The sequence below is a fragment of the Podarcis vaucheri genome (assembly GCF_965113315.1).
Source record: "Podarcis vaucheri genome assembly, chromosome: 2".
NCBI classification, from domain to species: Eukaryota; Metazoa; Chordata; class Lepidosauria; order Squamata; family Lacertidae; genus Podarcis; species Podarcis vaucheri.
Genome location: NC_138760.1, coordinates 57,766,649 through 57,781,191, shown reverse-complemented (window position 1 = coordinate 57,781,191; position 14,543 = coordinate 57,766,649). Strand labels below are relative to the sequence as shown.

Genomic DNA, 14,543 nt, shown 5'->3' with positions numbered 1-14,543 from the left:
TTTAGTAAAACCAAGTCCTGGGAAAATATGCTTGCCACCTCCCCTTCCTTGTCTGTTCCTAAGATTAAGGAAACTCACCACAATGGTACAATATTTCTGTGCCTTTCGAAAAATTGGACGCTGTTGCTGAAATGAAACACATGCTTCCTACACAGGAATACAATGTGATGTCTGAAAGGTCTACTGGTTTCTTTCAGCTACTTGAAGGAGAAAACAACACACATTCCTAATAGTATACCAGCCTTTAATGGGGTGGCCCTTTAAATTATTTATTTTGGTTCTGGGCAAGTTGTATGTTGTATGCCTCAGTTTTATTTTGGTATCTCTTGGACGACTTCATTCGCCACAAAATATTTCCCTGCATGAAATTATAAGATGGGCAGGACAGCACTGTAAAAGAAGTGCAAAGCCAAATTGTTTTTATCTGAAGTGTACACTTGCAATGAATAATTCAAGAGCTCAGAGGCTTTGGAAAGCTGGAAAAGTGGCTGGTTAGAGGTGCCTAATTAATTTCTCTCTCTCTCTCTCTCTCTCTCTCTCTCTCTCTCTCTTATGTGCTTTCCTATGCTGCCACTGCCGTAACCTTGACCGCCCGCTGCATCAGAATGCCCTTGGTGCTGCTTGGTGTTGGTAAGGAATTTGAAGACCAAAATGACCAAATTAAAACTTGCCCTCAAAATTCTTCTTCTGAAGCCCCCTGCCCCAACTTTCAAGGCAAAGCCAAAACCAGTAATAATGGCACACAGCCTGCACTGGCAGCAAGGGGACAACAGGAAGGCTTTTCATAATACTATCGTCCCACTGTGTATCTAATTGCAGTGTCAAGAAGGAGCCAGCAAAATCGGCAAGAGCAGTGAAGTGCTGCCCAGAGGAGAGCAACAATGGAATGTCAGAACACTGGAAACTGCTTTGTAGGAAATCAAACCATTGGTCTGGGATTTGTCTACTCTGACTGACAGCTGCTCTCCAGGGTTTCAGACAACAGTCTCCCCTGGCCCTATCTGGAGACACTAGAGCAGGCATAGGCAAACCCATCACTTCAGATGTTTTGGCAAACTCTGGCCCTCTAGATGGTTGGGACTACAACTCCCATGATCCCTAGCTAACAGGACCAGTGGTAAGGGATGATGGGAATTGTAGTCCCAAAAAACATCTGGAGGGCTGAGTTTGCCTATGCCTGCACTAGGGCTTGAATGTGGGGTCTTCTATTTTCAAGACAGAAGCTCTACCATTTAGCTATGGATTTTCCCCATCTTGTCTCATCTAGCAAGTGCTATTTCTTAGGTCCGGATATTTTTTCAGGGCTGGTTCATGCACTAGGTCTTTCCCAAAGAAGTGACACTTGCCCTCAATATATATATATTAGACTGTTGGGTCTTTTTAGCTGTGGCCCCATATTTGAGGAATTCCCTCTCTAGGGGCCAAATATAGACCTACTTTGCTGCCTTTTGAACAGACCTTGGAGACCTTATTTTAAGCAACTTTTAATTAGTAACTGTGGGCCTCTTTTTATTTTAAACTGCTGTTGTTTCAATGCTTCAGTGTAGCATTTGACTCGGAGGAAATCAGCTTCCCCTGTTCTCAATTGCCTGCCTATTATATATTTGGAATATGTAGGACTAACATTAACTCTTGCATTTTAAAATAGCGTGGAAATAAAAGAACACATAATTAGGTACCTTCAGCTAATTGAATGAACTTCAGCACTATCTCCTATTTGGAATACGACAGATCCTTTCCCTGCCCTGAATTTAACAACGACGGGTATTTTAAGCACTCAGATGTAAAACATTATTGAAAACGAAGCCTTTACAAGCATCTTCCATCAACACCAAAGTATCCCAGCCTCCTTGTGCTCCCCCTTTCTTTCCATTCCAGCTTGTCATTGCAAGAACTCTGTAACTAAGGAATCATGTCTGAATTTGGTGCCCCCCCTCTTTCTGTCCCAATCCCTTTCCCCTTTTCTCTTAAATTTTAAGCCTAAGGGCTGGGGCTGCCTTATCAATGACATTTTTTGTCTCTAGGGCAGGATAAAACAAATAACCCACTCCCCAGGTTTGCAAGGCAAAGTGACTTAGCCCTTAAATATAAACCCATATGCTTTTACGAGTCTGAGCTTTTGCTGGGCACATAAAGAATCAATGATAAAGGAAACTTCAGGGTCATGTGACTTTCAGGCTACCAAAAAAGCCAACACAGCTTTAAAAGGCATTTTATTAAACAAAATAGGCTAATAAAAATGATGCTACACGTAATCATTTAGGTTTATGTATTCCCTTTCATTGAAGCTATTATAGTGATAAATATCAGTTATGGGTTTTTAAAATTATTATTGATCCTCTAAGCTGTTTTGCTTTTTTCATTATGGGAGTTCATTTAACTTACCTACTAATACACCCTAACCAGACTTTATAGATGTGGCCTCCTTACTTCATTGTGTTTTAGATGCACAAAAACATCAGGAAGGTATTTTATTCTCCTTACACTTTGAGCATAGCTGTCAACTTTTCCCTTTTCTTGCGAGGAATCCTATTCGGAATAAGGGAATTTCCCTTTAAAAAAGGGAAACATTGACAGCTATGCTAATGAGGCCTCCCGCCGCCAGTGCCCTTCCACCGTTTGGCTTCCATTCGTAGACTGAGGTAATGTTCGCAAACCAGAACACTACTTCCAGTTTTGCGGAGTTCGTAAACCGAATAGTTCATAAGCAGGGCTGTTCAGAAACTGAGGTACCACTGCATAAGCTAAGCAAGCTATAGTTTGGGGCCCCAATGTCTTGGGCCCCCCCAAAAAAAATAAAGGAAAAAACCCTGGGTGTACATTTCCAAAATATAAGATAAAAACCAAATAAAATAAAACTACATACAGTGAATGGCTTTAGATACCTATTAGGTCCATAAATTACCGTATTTTTCGCTCTATAAGACGCACCAGACCACAAGACGCACCTAGTTTTTGGAGGAGGAAAACAAGAAAAAATATTCTGAATCTCAGAAGGCAGAACAGCAAGAGGGATCGCTGCGCAGTGAAAGCAGCAATCCCTCTTGCTGTTCTGGCTTCTGGGATAGCTGTGCAGCCTGCATTCGCTCCATTAGACGCGCACACATTTCCCCTTACTTTTTAGGAGGGAAAAAGTGAGTCTTATAGAGCAAAAAATACGGTACCATATAGCATATATTCAACACAAAAAACAGTGACAATTTGTTGTTGACAAAGGACAGCTGGACATATAAAGGGCCTCATCACCTTCAGTTGCTTAGGGCCTCATCAAACCTAAATCTGGCCCTGGGTTGGGGTAGTGTAAAGTAAGGGGTTTTTTGGGGGGGGGCAAGGTGTGAAGGGAGAGAGCTTGGCCAGGTGTGAGGGGGGCGGTTGGCAAAGCATTTGGTAGTGGCTGGTAGGCTGCATTTGTGGGCAATGCAAACAGTTTGAGCTGCCCCTAGTGGAACATATTTCTTATAGGTGTCACCATTCTTTCTTATTCTTCTTATTCAGAATATCACCTCAATAAAGTCATGCAAATGCAGAATGGCTGGACTGCGTACGTTGTCAAGCAGGTCATTTCTCCACCTGGTGAACATCAAACACAGCCTTGTGAATCACTGGGCTTGTTAATGCAGTGTCAGAGATGTTTCTGTAATGCTATTAAATTAAATCATTTGCCCTTTGAGGAAATGGCTATTGTAATTTTGGAAACTATAAAGAAATAGAAAATCAAACTAATGGGAGAGAAAACTGAAAATGACTCTCAGGGGGAAAGCTTCTAATTTTTTGGTCGGTATGCACAGTTTAAAATGGTAATGACCCAAGTCAGTTATTGCCTTTGTTATGAAGTTTCCATGCCATATAGGATGAGTCTTTCTCTGTATGCCCGCTGCAGGCCTGGCACACAGGAAGGGCAGTTGCTTGCATGGCAACAGTTGTAGGTAACAGCTGGTTTTGGGAGCCCTGAACCTGATGAGAAGCTTTGCATGAGAATCTAATCTATCCCCCAATGATCATCTGCATTTTATATAATTCTGTTCTCATAGAAGACCAGATGATGCTGAAAAATGTCTTCAGACTCGGGTTTAGTATTATTCAAAGGGGCTAAACAGCATGAGCCTGTAGTATATGCATGCCTGTTTTTGCTGAACTGAGGTTTCCTTAAATTACAATAAAGTGGTCTCTAAATCTTCCTCTTCATCAAAAATGTTTTCCTTCGGAAGAAAATTATTTCCCAGGCTCCCTGCTTCCTCAACCTTCCATGTATGGTACAGAAAAGGGCTTGCCAACCTTTTCAGGTATGTGAGCCCATTTTGATTTTTGAGCAAGTTCTGTGGGCACCCTCTTCTCTGGTCACTGCTGTCTGCCTCCCCTAGCTCAGCCACCCCCCAAAAGACAGACAGAAAGTTTCACACCTATAGCTGAGTTTTCCAAGGAAGCTGCATAGGTGTTAAGATCTAAAGTGGTACCTCGGGTTACATACGCTTCAGGTTACATACGCTTCAGGTTACAGACTCCACTAACCCAGAAATAGTGTTTCAGGTTAAGAACTTTGCTTCAGGATGAGAACAAAAATCGTGCTCTGGCGGCATGGCAGCAGCAGCAGGAGGCCCCAGTGGCGTAGCGTGGGGGGTGCAGGGGGGGCCGGCCGCACCGGGCGCAACATCTGGGGGTTAGGGGGCGCAAATCCACGGGTTAGGGGGCGCAAATTACTTGCCTTGCCCCGGGTGCTGACAACCCACGCTACGCCACTGGGAGGCCCCATTAGCTAAAGTGGTCTTCAGGTTAAGAACAGTTTCAGGTTAAGAACGGACCTCCGGAACGAATTAACTGCTTAACCCGAGGTACCACTGTAGTAGAATTAAACTAAGTCTTGCAAAGCTGAAAGAATAAGTGGGACATGTATTAATCTCTCAACTTCCTTTCAGCTGTATGTAATTTTCAACAATGAAAAAAGCTACCCCCCCCTTTCCAGGACTAACCTGAAACTGTGAAGCTCCTTTGTTGTTTTTGCTATGGATTGCTGCATGTTGCTTAAGTGATCTAGTTAACGTTACAGTATTGAATTGTGGTTGTTTGTATGTTATTGTATTTGTTTTGCAATATTAGTAAGAAATTGTTACCATGTTATTGTTTCGCTATATTGTTAGGCAAGAGTTTTTATGTTTTATCGTTTAAAATGTATTACTGCTTTCTTCATTGTATGCCACTTCAGCGTGGTTTTTGTGTGTGGAAAAGTGAAGTAAAAATGAAGGAAGGAAGGAATGTGATACAGTTACCACACATACACATCAGTACATGCAGAGGACTGTTTTGCACAATTCCATCCTCTCAAAATGCAGGGGATAAAATTAAATGAATTAAGCTTGCATCCATGTGTAAGTTTCATACTACCTTGTGGGGGTGGGTCTGCAGTACCCATTTTTCCATGAAGCTTCTTGGATTCACATATTGGGTGAGCATGAGATTTGGTCCTCCAAAGAGAGCAGTGATGAACATTTGGGAGTGTTATTTCCTTATAGCACAAAACCGGAAAGGGGAGGTGCTGCCACCTAGTGCCCTTACTGAAGAAGAGCACCATGCCTTAAATGTACAGTGGTACAGTGGTACCTCGCAAGACGAATGCCTCGCAAGACAAAAAACTCGCTAGACGAAAGGGTTTTTTGTTTTTTGAGCTGCTTCGCAAGACGATTTTCCCTATGGGTTTGCTTCACAAGATGGAAACGTCTTGCAAGTTTGTTTCCTTTTTCTTAACACCGTTAATACAGTTGTGACTTGACTTCGAGGAGCAACTCATAGAACGCGGTGTGGTAGCCTTTATTGAGGTTTTTAAAGGCTTTGGTGATTTCTGAAGCTTTTCCAAAACTTTCCCGACACCGTGCTTCGCAAGACGAAAAAAATTGCAAGACGGCAAAACTCGCGGAACGAATTAATTTCGTCTTGCGAGGCACCACTGTACCTTGCCAACAAAGGTCCGTATAGTTTAAGCTATGGTTTTCCCAGTAGTGATGTATGGAAGTGAGAGCTGCACCATAAAGAAGGCTGATCACCGAAGAATTGATGCCTTTGAATTATGGTGCTGGAGGAGACTCTTGAGAGTCCCATGGACTGCAAGAAGATCAAACCTATCCACCTCACGAGAAGAGAAGACTCCCTGGAAAAGACCCTGATGTTGGGAAAGATGGAGGGCACAAGGAGAAGGGGACGACAGAGGATGAGATGGTTGGACAGTGTTCTCGAAGCTACCAGCACAAGTTTGACCAAACTGCGGGAGGCAGTGGAAGACAGAAGTGCCTGGCGTGCTCTGGTCCATGGGGTCACAAAGAGTCGGACATGACTGAACGACTAAACAAACAAAACCTCGGATTACATACGCTTCAGGTTATAGACTCCGCTAACCCAGAAATAGTACCTCAGGTTAAGAACTTTGCTTCAGGATGAGAACAGAAATTCTGCTCCAGTGGCATGGCAGCAGCAGGAGGCCCCATTAGCTAAAGTGGTGCTTCAGGTTAAGAACAGTTTCAGGTTAAGAACGGACCTCTGAAACGAATTAAGTACTTAACCCGAGGTACCACTGTACTGTATTCCACATGACAACAAGCCTGAAATAGTAAGTTTCACCAAAGATTTGACTTACAATGCGTCTGCACAAATAAAAAATAAGCAGGAAAAGTGACCCCTCTTGTCTCTTTATCCCCTCCCCTGCTTCTCCACCTCCCATAGCTTGCCTGTAGGAACACAAAAGTGCTGCACTATATTCATGAATTATCACACCATGACACTTTTCTTCCTGCCCTAGTTCCTTCTCTTCCCAGAGACTGCTTTCATTCCCACTCTGACTTGTGAGCAGAAGAAATTGATTTCCCCCCCTCACCCCTCAATGGGAGGAAAATGGATTTGAAAGTTGGTTTAATGAGAAAAAAGTGCAGGGGGCTTTATGTTTTGTAGTCCTCCTTCTCCCACAGCAGAGAGAAAGTGATTGTCAAGGCTAGAGATTCCTCTGCCTCTAAGCTGATGTTGGCAAACAGATGAGTTGCACACTGACCCATTATCTTCATTTGCTTTGTTTTAGGTAAAATAATGTGTTTCTGGCATTCAGTGGAATGTGCTGGGGTGGGAGAGATACCTATGCCCAGATGACTTGTTTATTGAGCATTCATCCTGATTTGTTTGTGGGGAGGTTAGATGAAGTTGTGTCAAGGAAATGCTATCCCATCTTTTACAGTGCATCTTCCTATTACTTTTCTTATTGGAAAAAAAGCCCAGTCCTTTGGGGAAGCAGGCTTCTTGTGCAAGACCTGCCAGTCAACTGGAACTGCACCACTCGAATTTGCTGGTATGTGACTGAATGCCACCTAAAAGCACCAACGTTCTGGAAATGCAGAGAGAGAACACTCCACTTTTGAAGCTCCTATAGAAGAGACTGGAATTCTGAATTGGGCCAGGAGTCTGGAATCAAAATGAATCCCCACCTCAAATTAAGGAGGAGTAAAATGGATGCTATTGTACTTGCGTATTATATAAATTGCCTCTTGTCCACTTAAAACTTTTACACAAGCAGAGGTTTGATCATTTTTCTGCTGAAACCATTAAGGGGGAAACTACAATTCATTCTCAGGCATGCAATACACTTTTTTTTTTTTACACTTACAGTAGTTTGTATCTGGTTGGAAGAAACCATCTAATGTAAAGTAGTCTATGCTGCTTACCCATACACAAGAATATCCCTGTGAGCATAAACATTGCCCTCCTAAAGTTTGTTTCAAACAGAGACCACCACCATTCATGCCAGTCACTGCTTTTAATATTTCATCTAGCATACTTTTAAAATAGTACAATAAATCCCATCAACACTGGCAAGACAATGTGTTAATACTAACATCAAAAATGTTCTTCGGTCACAATGTAATCCAGAATCATTTTCCAAATGTAGAAATATAACTTGGCAGTTTTCCTAGGCATACGACTTTATTGCACTTTATTGGAATTATTTTTTAAAAAAATCTATTTTTACAAGATCAGTGTAAATTGGCTGATCTTAATACTATTTTGTTCTGCTTAATACCACCAAGAAACATGCCACAGTTATTAAACCTGTTTAATTAAAAAATAAATACACTGCATAATACATTTGTGTGAATATGCATGTACTTCCATGGGGCAAAAGAATCCTCTTTTATCCTGGTTAAATCTACCAATAAAACTATTTGGGTTGTATCCAACTAAATCATTATGTGCACAGAATGACTTCTGTTGGCACAACAGAACTCCCCTCCTCCTCCCCCAGGTGTCTCCTGCACCCCTGAATGTACTCTGGAGATTTAGGGTGTGCATGTGAGAAAACAGGGAGGGAAGATTCTGCTGCACTCACAAAGTGTGTTCCTCACATGCAGTGATTTAACTGGATACAACTCTGTGCTGCAGAAAGTTATTCCATGTACGCCACTCATGAATACCTAGTTTCCCCAAAAACATGGAGGCTACACAAAACGGATCAAACAACTAAAGAGAAGAGCTACTGGAAAGTTTCAGATTTTTGTTTTAAAATGAAAGCAGTTTAAAAGGGGGACCAAAATTGTTATTTTCTATGATTTCTTGGCTGAGAAACACCTTAGCTTGCAATTCATTCAAGAACGGTGTTTAACTGAAGTGCACATTTCTTCTCCCATAGAATTATTTATTGCCACTATTTTTTTCAGAATTCACCAGGAAAACCAGGTCAGTGCAACCTAAGTCAAAGTCCGAAGCCTCTTTACTGGATGACAAATCCCTAGTTAACTCAGTGGGACTTACTTCTAAGTAGATGTGATACAACCAGGCTGCTAGATCATTTTAAAAAGATTGCGTCTAGAGTGGCACAATTTCACAAGGCAGAGTTGCAACCAGCCTGTACTATCCTTTGATCGTACAGAGGAATTGCCCCTTGTCCCTAACCGCTTTGAAATGGGTGCAAATGCAGTTCCCTGTGGCCACCAGGTCACAGGAGCAGTCTGTCGTCTGTCACATCACTCCTGTTTGAAGGCAAATGATTTGTCACACTATCCTTTTCCAAACTAGTGCTGATGTGTGTCAACAATGGGGAAAGTGCAAGGTCTAAGAAAGCAGCATGAGGTATTTGGCAATACTGAAAAGAAATAGAGGCAAAAAGGTTGTTTAAAAACAATACCTAAATCACACTTTCCCCAGTGTTTCCACTCTCTCTGCATTCAGGTGCTCATTTCCACATGAAATAGCTGTGCTGAAGGAATTTGCCAATTTCAAAAAATTGGGAGCATGGGTGAGTAACCTGTGGCTCTGCATGTGTTGCTGATATCCAACTCCCAGCAGCCCCAGCCAGCAGCATCAATGGTCAAGGATGATGGTAACTGTAGTCCAGCAACATCTGGCAAACCAAGCATTAGCCACTCTTGTTCTAGAGCAGTAGTTCCCCAACTTGGGTCTCCAGCTGCTTTTGGACCACAATTCCCATCATCCCTGACTACTGGTCTTGCTAGCTAGGGATGATGGGAGTTGTAGCCCCAAACCGGCTGGAGACCCAAGCTGGGGAAACACTGGTATAGAGTACACAGTCAGCTTAGTTCATCAGGGGCTTCAGCCAGGCTTGTTGACCTTCTCAGTATTGTCCCATATGAGCTGAGAGTGAAATTTACAATATTCCAGATGCTTTCATTCTTTCTGTAGGGAAGACTGGCAGTGCTTGCTAAGCTGCCTTTCAGGAAAGCTTGTCTCCTGTTATTGATCCTTTCACTGAGAAAGTCATGATAAGCTTCTAAGCAACCCCAGGCCTTCCCGGAAAACAGCTTGAAAACCACAGACTTTACTCTGCAAATCCCACTCTTGGTGGGTCTTTCAAAGCAAAACGTTCAGATCAAGCATTAGATCTCCTTCTCCTTTCAGTTCAAAGATGAACATCACCTGCAGCTAAACAAAACTTGGCTGTATGGCATGTTTCAATTCTATGTTGTGTCTAACACATCTAGACAATAGTTACCATATAAAGTTACTACCACATTGGTAGGACAACACTCACTGATTGTGTATTATTTTGAACATGGACAAAGGCCAGGGACTATGCTGGCTAACAATTTTGCTGAGTACAGAGGTAGATCTATTGATACCAGTACAAAGGGGTCTTCACTGTGACATTAAAATTGGTTTACCATACATGAAAAGATAAGTAGTAGCAATGAAGTAGGTATGTCAGGCATACTGAAATTACAGTGAAATGCTGATGATTGGGGAACAGAGTATTAGAACCTGGGTTCAAATCTAAATTCAGACATAGTCTTGGCCAGGTGGCTTTTGGGGGGCAGGCAGAAAGGTTTGGTCTGCCCTGGTTTCCAGAAATAATAGCAGCCTACCCCTCACAGGATCACACTATAAATAAGGATTGCAAAACATAATCAATAAGCAGTGGATTAAAAGTGCCATAAAACAATGTCTGTGCTTCTTAAAACAGTTGACCAACAACCACCAATATTATAGTGACACAACTCATTTGGGGTGGAAAATAGGGCACTCTTGCCATTGTTTTTAGCAGCATAGTGTTTTCATGTGACTGGACTTAAAATATTGTATCAAGAATGTGATTGTCAGATATGAAAAAATAAGGCTAGGAAATAGAGAACTAATACACCCCCAGCTCTGGGGGAAACATGTCAGTTAAGGCAAATGAAACTCATAAATGTAATGCAGAAACCCAGTTTCTTGATTTCTCCAAGAATTTCCCCCAATTCTTGATTTCCCCAAGAATTTGGCAACTGCCACTAATTAAGCAGCACAAATTAAGTTTGGCAGCCATTAGGATCCTGCCTGACGCTGCAGTATGCCAGGCACCATGACTAACAGTGAATTCACACGTTGAACAGGGTGGTTTTATCTGCACCCAGAGAGTTAGCATAGTATACTAACTTTATATGCACACGTTTTAACATGTGACACATTTAAAGTGCAACCCCTAATGAGAGGACTGCACCATGTACCCTGCGCAACACTTGGATAGGCTCCAATGCAATTTGGAGGAATTTGGTGAGTTTGCCCCATCTGTGGGAACTTTGCACACTATAAGAAGCTATGTTTTCTGTGATTACCAGTTTCCTTTCACTGTATTAGTTAGGTGATTTCAGAAGTGATGGGGGAAGATAGCTTTCCTTTGCTCTACATCATTCAAGTTCCCCCACCCATCACACTTCTCCCACCCATCCCCAAATACATGTTACATAACTTTGATAAGGCAACTTATGAACCCAGTATTAAATGCAAACCACACAATCACACTCTGGGCCTTTGAGGAAAGGAATCTGATGGAGAATTACCACCTGAACTGTAGGTATAAATATAATAGCAAAGATGAACTTGCTCTTTGCTTTCCTGTAAGGTAGGGTTGCCATATTTCAAGAGGTAAAAATTCAGACACAAAAAGTTGTTGAGCTTTTTAAGGGTTGAAGCCAGAGCCTGGGTCGTTCACACCGGAGCCTGAACAAGAGCCGCCCGTGCACATTTTTTAAAAATAAAAAAACAAAATCCAGGACATTTTCTTTAACATGTAAAATCCCCCCAGATGGGCATGGAGGACCCCCCCAAAAGAGGACATGTCCTGGAATTCCCAGACGTATGGCAACCCTACTGCAGGGCAAAATTGAGAAAGGCAGCAAATCTAAAATAGCATTCTGTGATCTCCTTCTGTTTGCAGCATTTTCCAAAGGAATCTTATCTTTAGCTTCTTGAGAGTAGTTAATGGGAACTGTTTTAAATATTGGCAGCAGAAAAACAAAGTGGACAGTGAAGTAATAACATTGACAGCAATTTGAGGCCATAATTAGGAAAATTATATTGCAATGCTTAAATAACCTCAGTGCTAAAAAAAAAAGTGTAAAATTGAAATAATACACTAGGACCGAGTTGTCTTCAACAAGGCTTTCTCACAATTTAAAATAAGTTCACCTAATTGTCATTGAGGGATATTTTGTCTTCTACAAATTATAACCCTTTGTTAAAATAGACACGCTCCAATTCAGGGTTGCTCTTTTGGATCTTGGCTTGTAATTCTGGCTCCAGACGAGTTACAGACATGGAACTGAGCAAAAGAAAAATAGAAGAGACGTCACATACAACCCATGATCAAATTTCATACATGCAAGTGGTGAAGCTTTATGATGATGATTTTTTTTTTTAAAAATGTATCAAATATGGTTTTGTACTAAGGGTACTTCATTATCAATTCTCAAAGTGTTTTCTTGCACTTCAAATAGTCCCTGTTCAACATTATGAGCCACAGAAGAAGATTTTCAAGTTTTTGCTTAGCTGTTTTGCTTGGCTAAAGTTAAATGGTGAGGTATGTTAATGTGTCAGCCAGGAAAATGCACTTTACATGAACCATTAAGCTTTCCCTTATAAATTACCGGTAAACTTGGCCTAACAGTTTGTGTATCACCAACAGGTCTTTAAAACCGATTGCTAACATTTTAATTGCATTCACTCTTAATAATAAAAAACAGTTTAGCATGTGTGAAAACAAAGGCATGCAGTTAAAGTCAAAAACTGTGTCACAGAACTCTTTAACATGTCAACACCAGAGAATACCCACCTAAGCGTGATAAATTCTGATCCCTTTCAAGCTTAGCCTGGAACTGCTTTGGCTATATGCAACTCATAGGCCTTTTTGAAGCCAAGAGGGAAAATTATGTTAACAATCAAACTGCTTTGAGTTAAATCAGCATTCATGTGCCAGAAGAGAAGCAGCAGGGGGATTTCTGGTTCCACGAAAGAACCTTGATCAATCCATGAAATGAAGTTTCTATTTATTGATCCCAGGAAATGGGAGTCAAGCTTTCTTTATGTAGCTTTCTTTAGAGCTCAATGCAGAAGCAAACATATCCCTTATACAAGGTGGCACAAAGGACCACAGTGTTGCAACAGGGAACACCAAAGCTGTTCATCTTCAACAGAAAGACGTTCCAGGTGCCTCTGTAAGGTTTTCGCCCCCATGATCCTATACTGGCTTGCAGGATCAGTGTGAAGAAGCTCTTAGGGAATCTATGGCATCCTTCCCCACAGCAGCCCATTAGTAATCTGGCTGAATGACTGTAGAGCATAACCCCGGTGGGTAGCTATAGAAAACAACCAAGAAAATGCCTGTGGTGATGAGAAAGAAGGCAGGAAGATTGCTGCGCTTCCTCTCCTGGGCTTCCTCTGGGTGGTGAAGAGGGAGTGATGATTATATAAGCAACACCACCAACCACTAGGTGGTGGTGTTCCCTGCACGTAGTCCTTAGTTAAGGTTTTATGTATTGTATGTTGTTGCATTGTCTTGGATCTGTTTCTCTAAAGAACAGACCTGTGTTGGAGGTCTGTGCTGTTGATTTAACTGGCAGTATTTTATTCTAAGCTGGTACGGCAGTAACAGGGGTGAGTTTGAGACCACCAATCTACATAGGAGCAAGGTAACCACCCTCTGCTGAAAGTCCCACTCCTAAGTAAAAGGAGTTGAAGAGGCATCAGATTGGTTTCTCATTGGTTGGGAAACAGCAGCATCATCTTCCCCACATAGTCATGAATGAGAAAGTGTTTCAAGACAGAATCAGGGCTCCCCCCCCCCTCAGCCGGAACTCAGTTCCAGGTGGGTGCCATTGTCATTATAAGAGAACAAGGGAGGTGTTCATGGTGAGTTCTGGCACTGCTTTTTCTAGAAAAATAGCACTGTCAGTAACTACAAGTGAATGGGGTGAAGGCGAGGAAAATGAACGTGAGAAAGATCTAATCTTATTATGCCAGGCAGGATTAGAACAGAAATGCTACCTAACCTGCTTCCTCAGAGCTAGGCAACAGCAGACTTTGGGTGGGAACCTATCCTAAGAATAAGGTCATTTTGAAAATTTCTTACTTCCTTAAATTTCTTACTTAAAAAAAGGGGGGGTTATGTTCTGACTTCTGGAATGTCTCTCTCTAAATGATGATGACTCCTTGTTTTCTAAAATGTTTGCAATGTGCTCAGCATAATCTTACCTCTCACCATAGCCCAAAGTACCGGTAATTTTTTTTATATAAAAACACACACATTACCTTTTTTGTGGAAATAATGCACAGCACAGAGGTGTTGCGAACACCAAACTGGAAAAGACAAACATTAAGTTAGGTTATTTGGGGTAACTGTCCTCAAAGTACGAACTGGCCTCTTTCAAATGTGCAGCACCTTAAAATCCTAACTCTGGACGTCAATATTAAAAGCACAGATATGCAGAAAAAGATTTCATGGGCTAAAGTCCACTTCATCAGATGCATGGAACTCCCCCTTGTTTCTTTCCTTTGTTCCTGCATCACTTTATTTATGTGCTACATTCAATTTATTTACTATTCAACAGAGCTGATAGTAATGAACACGGTTCTGATATGGGAGGCTTGAAAAGGAACCACAGGGAGACTTGTGAAGGGTTCTGTGAGTCTCCTCCCTGCCCAGTTTGAGTTCCAAAACTTGGAGGTTTAAATGGGGAGCAGGAGAAGGCTCACAAAGCCTTTTCCAAGTCCTACCATATTGGGGACTTTAAAGGAAAGGCAGGAGA

General features: G+C 41.8%; 1 protein-coding gene and 1 long non-coding RNA gene across 6 annotated transcripts in view; one reads left to right on the top strand and one right to left on the bottom strand.

Annotated features, from left to right (window-relative positions):
• The first annotated feature begins 3,167 nt into the window (after positions 1–3,167).
• On the top strand, positions 3,168–8,054 carry LOC309527056. Its single transcript, XR_014217086.1, has 2 exons — positions 3,168–4,287; positions 7,247–8,054. It is a non-coding gene; the product is annotated as an uncharacterized lncRNA (long non-coding RNA).
• SFXN1 (sideroflexin 1) overlaps positions 7,772–14,543 on the bottom strand; it is a 31,149-nt gene continuing 24,377 nt past the window's right edge. For 4 of the 5 annotated variants that reach the window (XM_082213511.1, XM_082213512.1, XM_082213509.1 and 1 more), the window contains exons 10-11: positions 14,047–14,094; positions 7,772–12,061 (exon numbers count right to left, since the gene is read on the bottom strand). In XM_082213511.1, coding sequence (XP_082069637.1) covers positions 11,965–12,061; positions 14,047–14,094 — 145 coding nt within the window. In that variant the 3' untranslated portion in view covers positions 7,772–11,964. Of the gene's footprint in view, positions 12,062–14,046; positions 14,095–14,543 lie in introns of those variants that run through there. The other variant, XR_014217050.1, reaches the window with a different exon arrangement.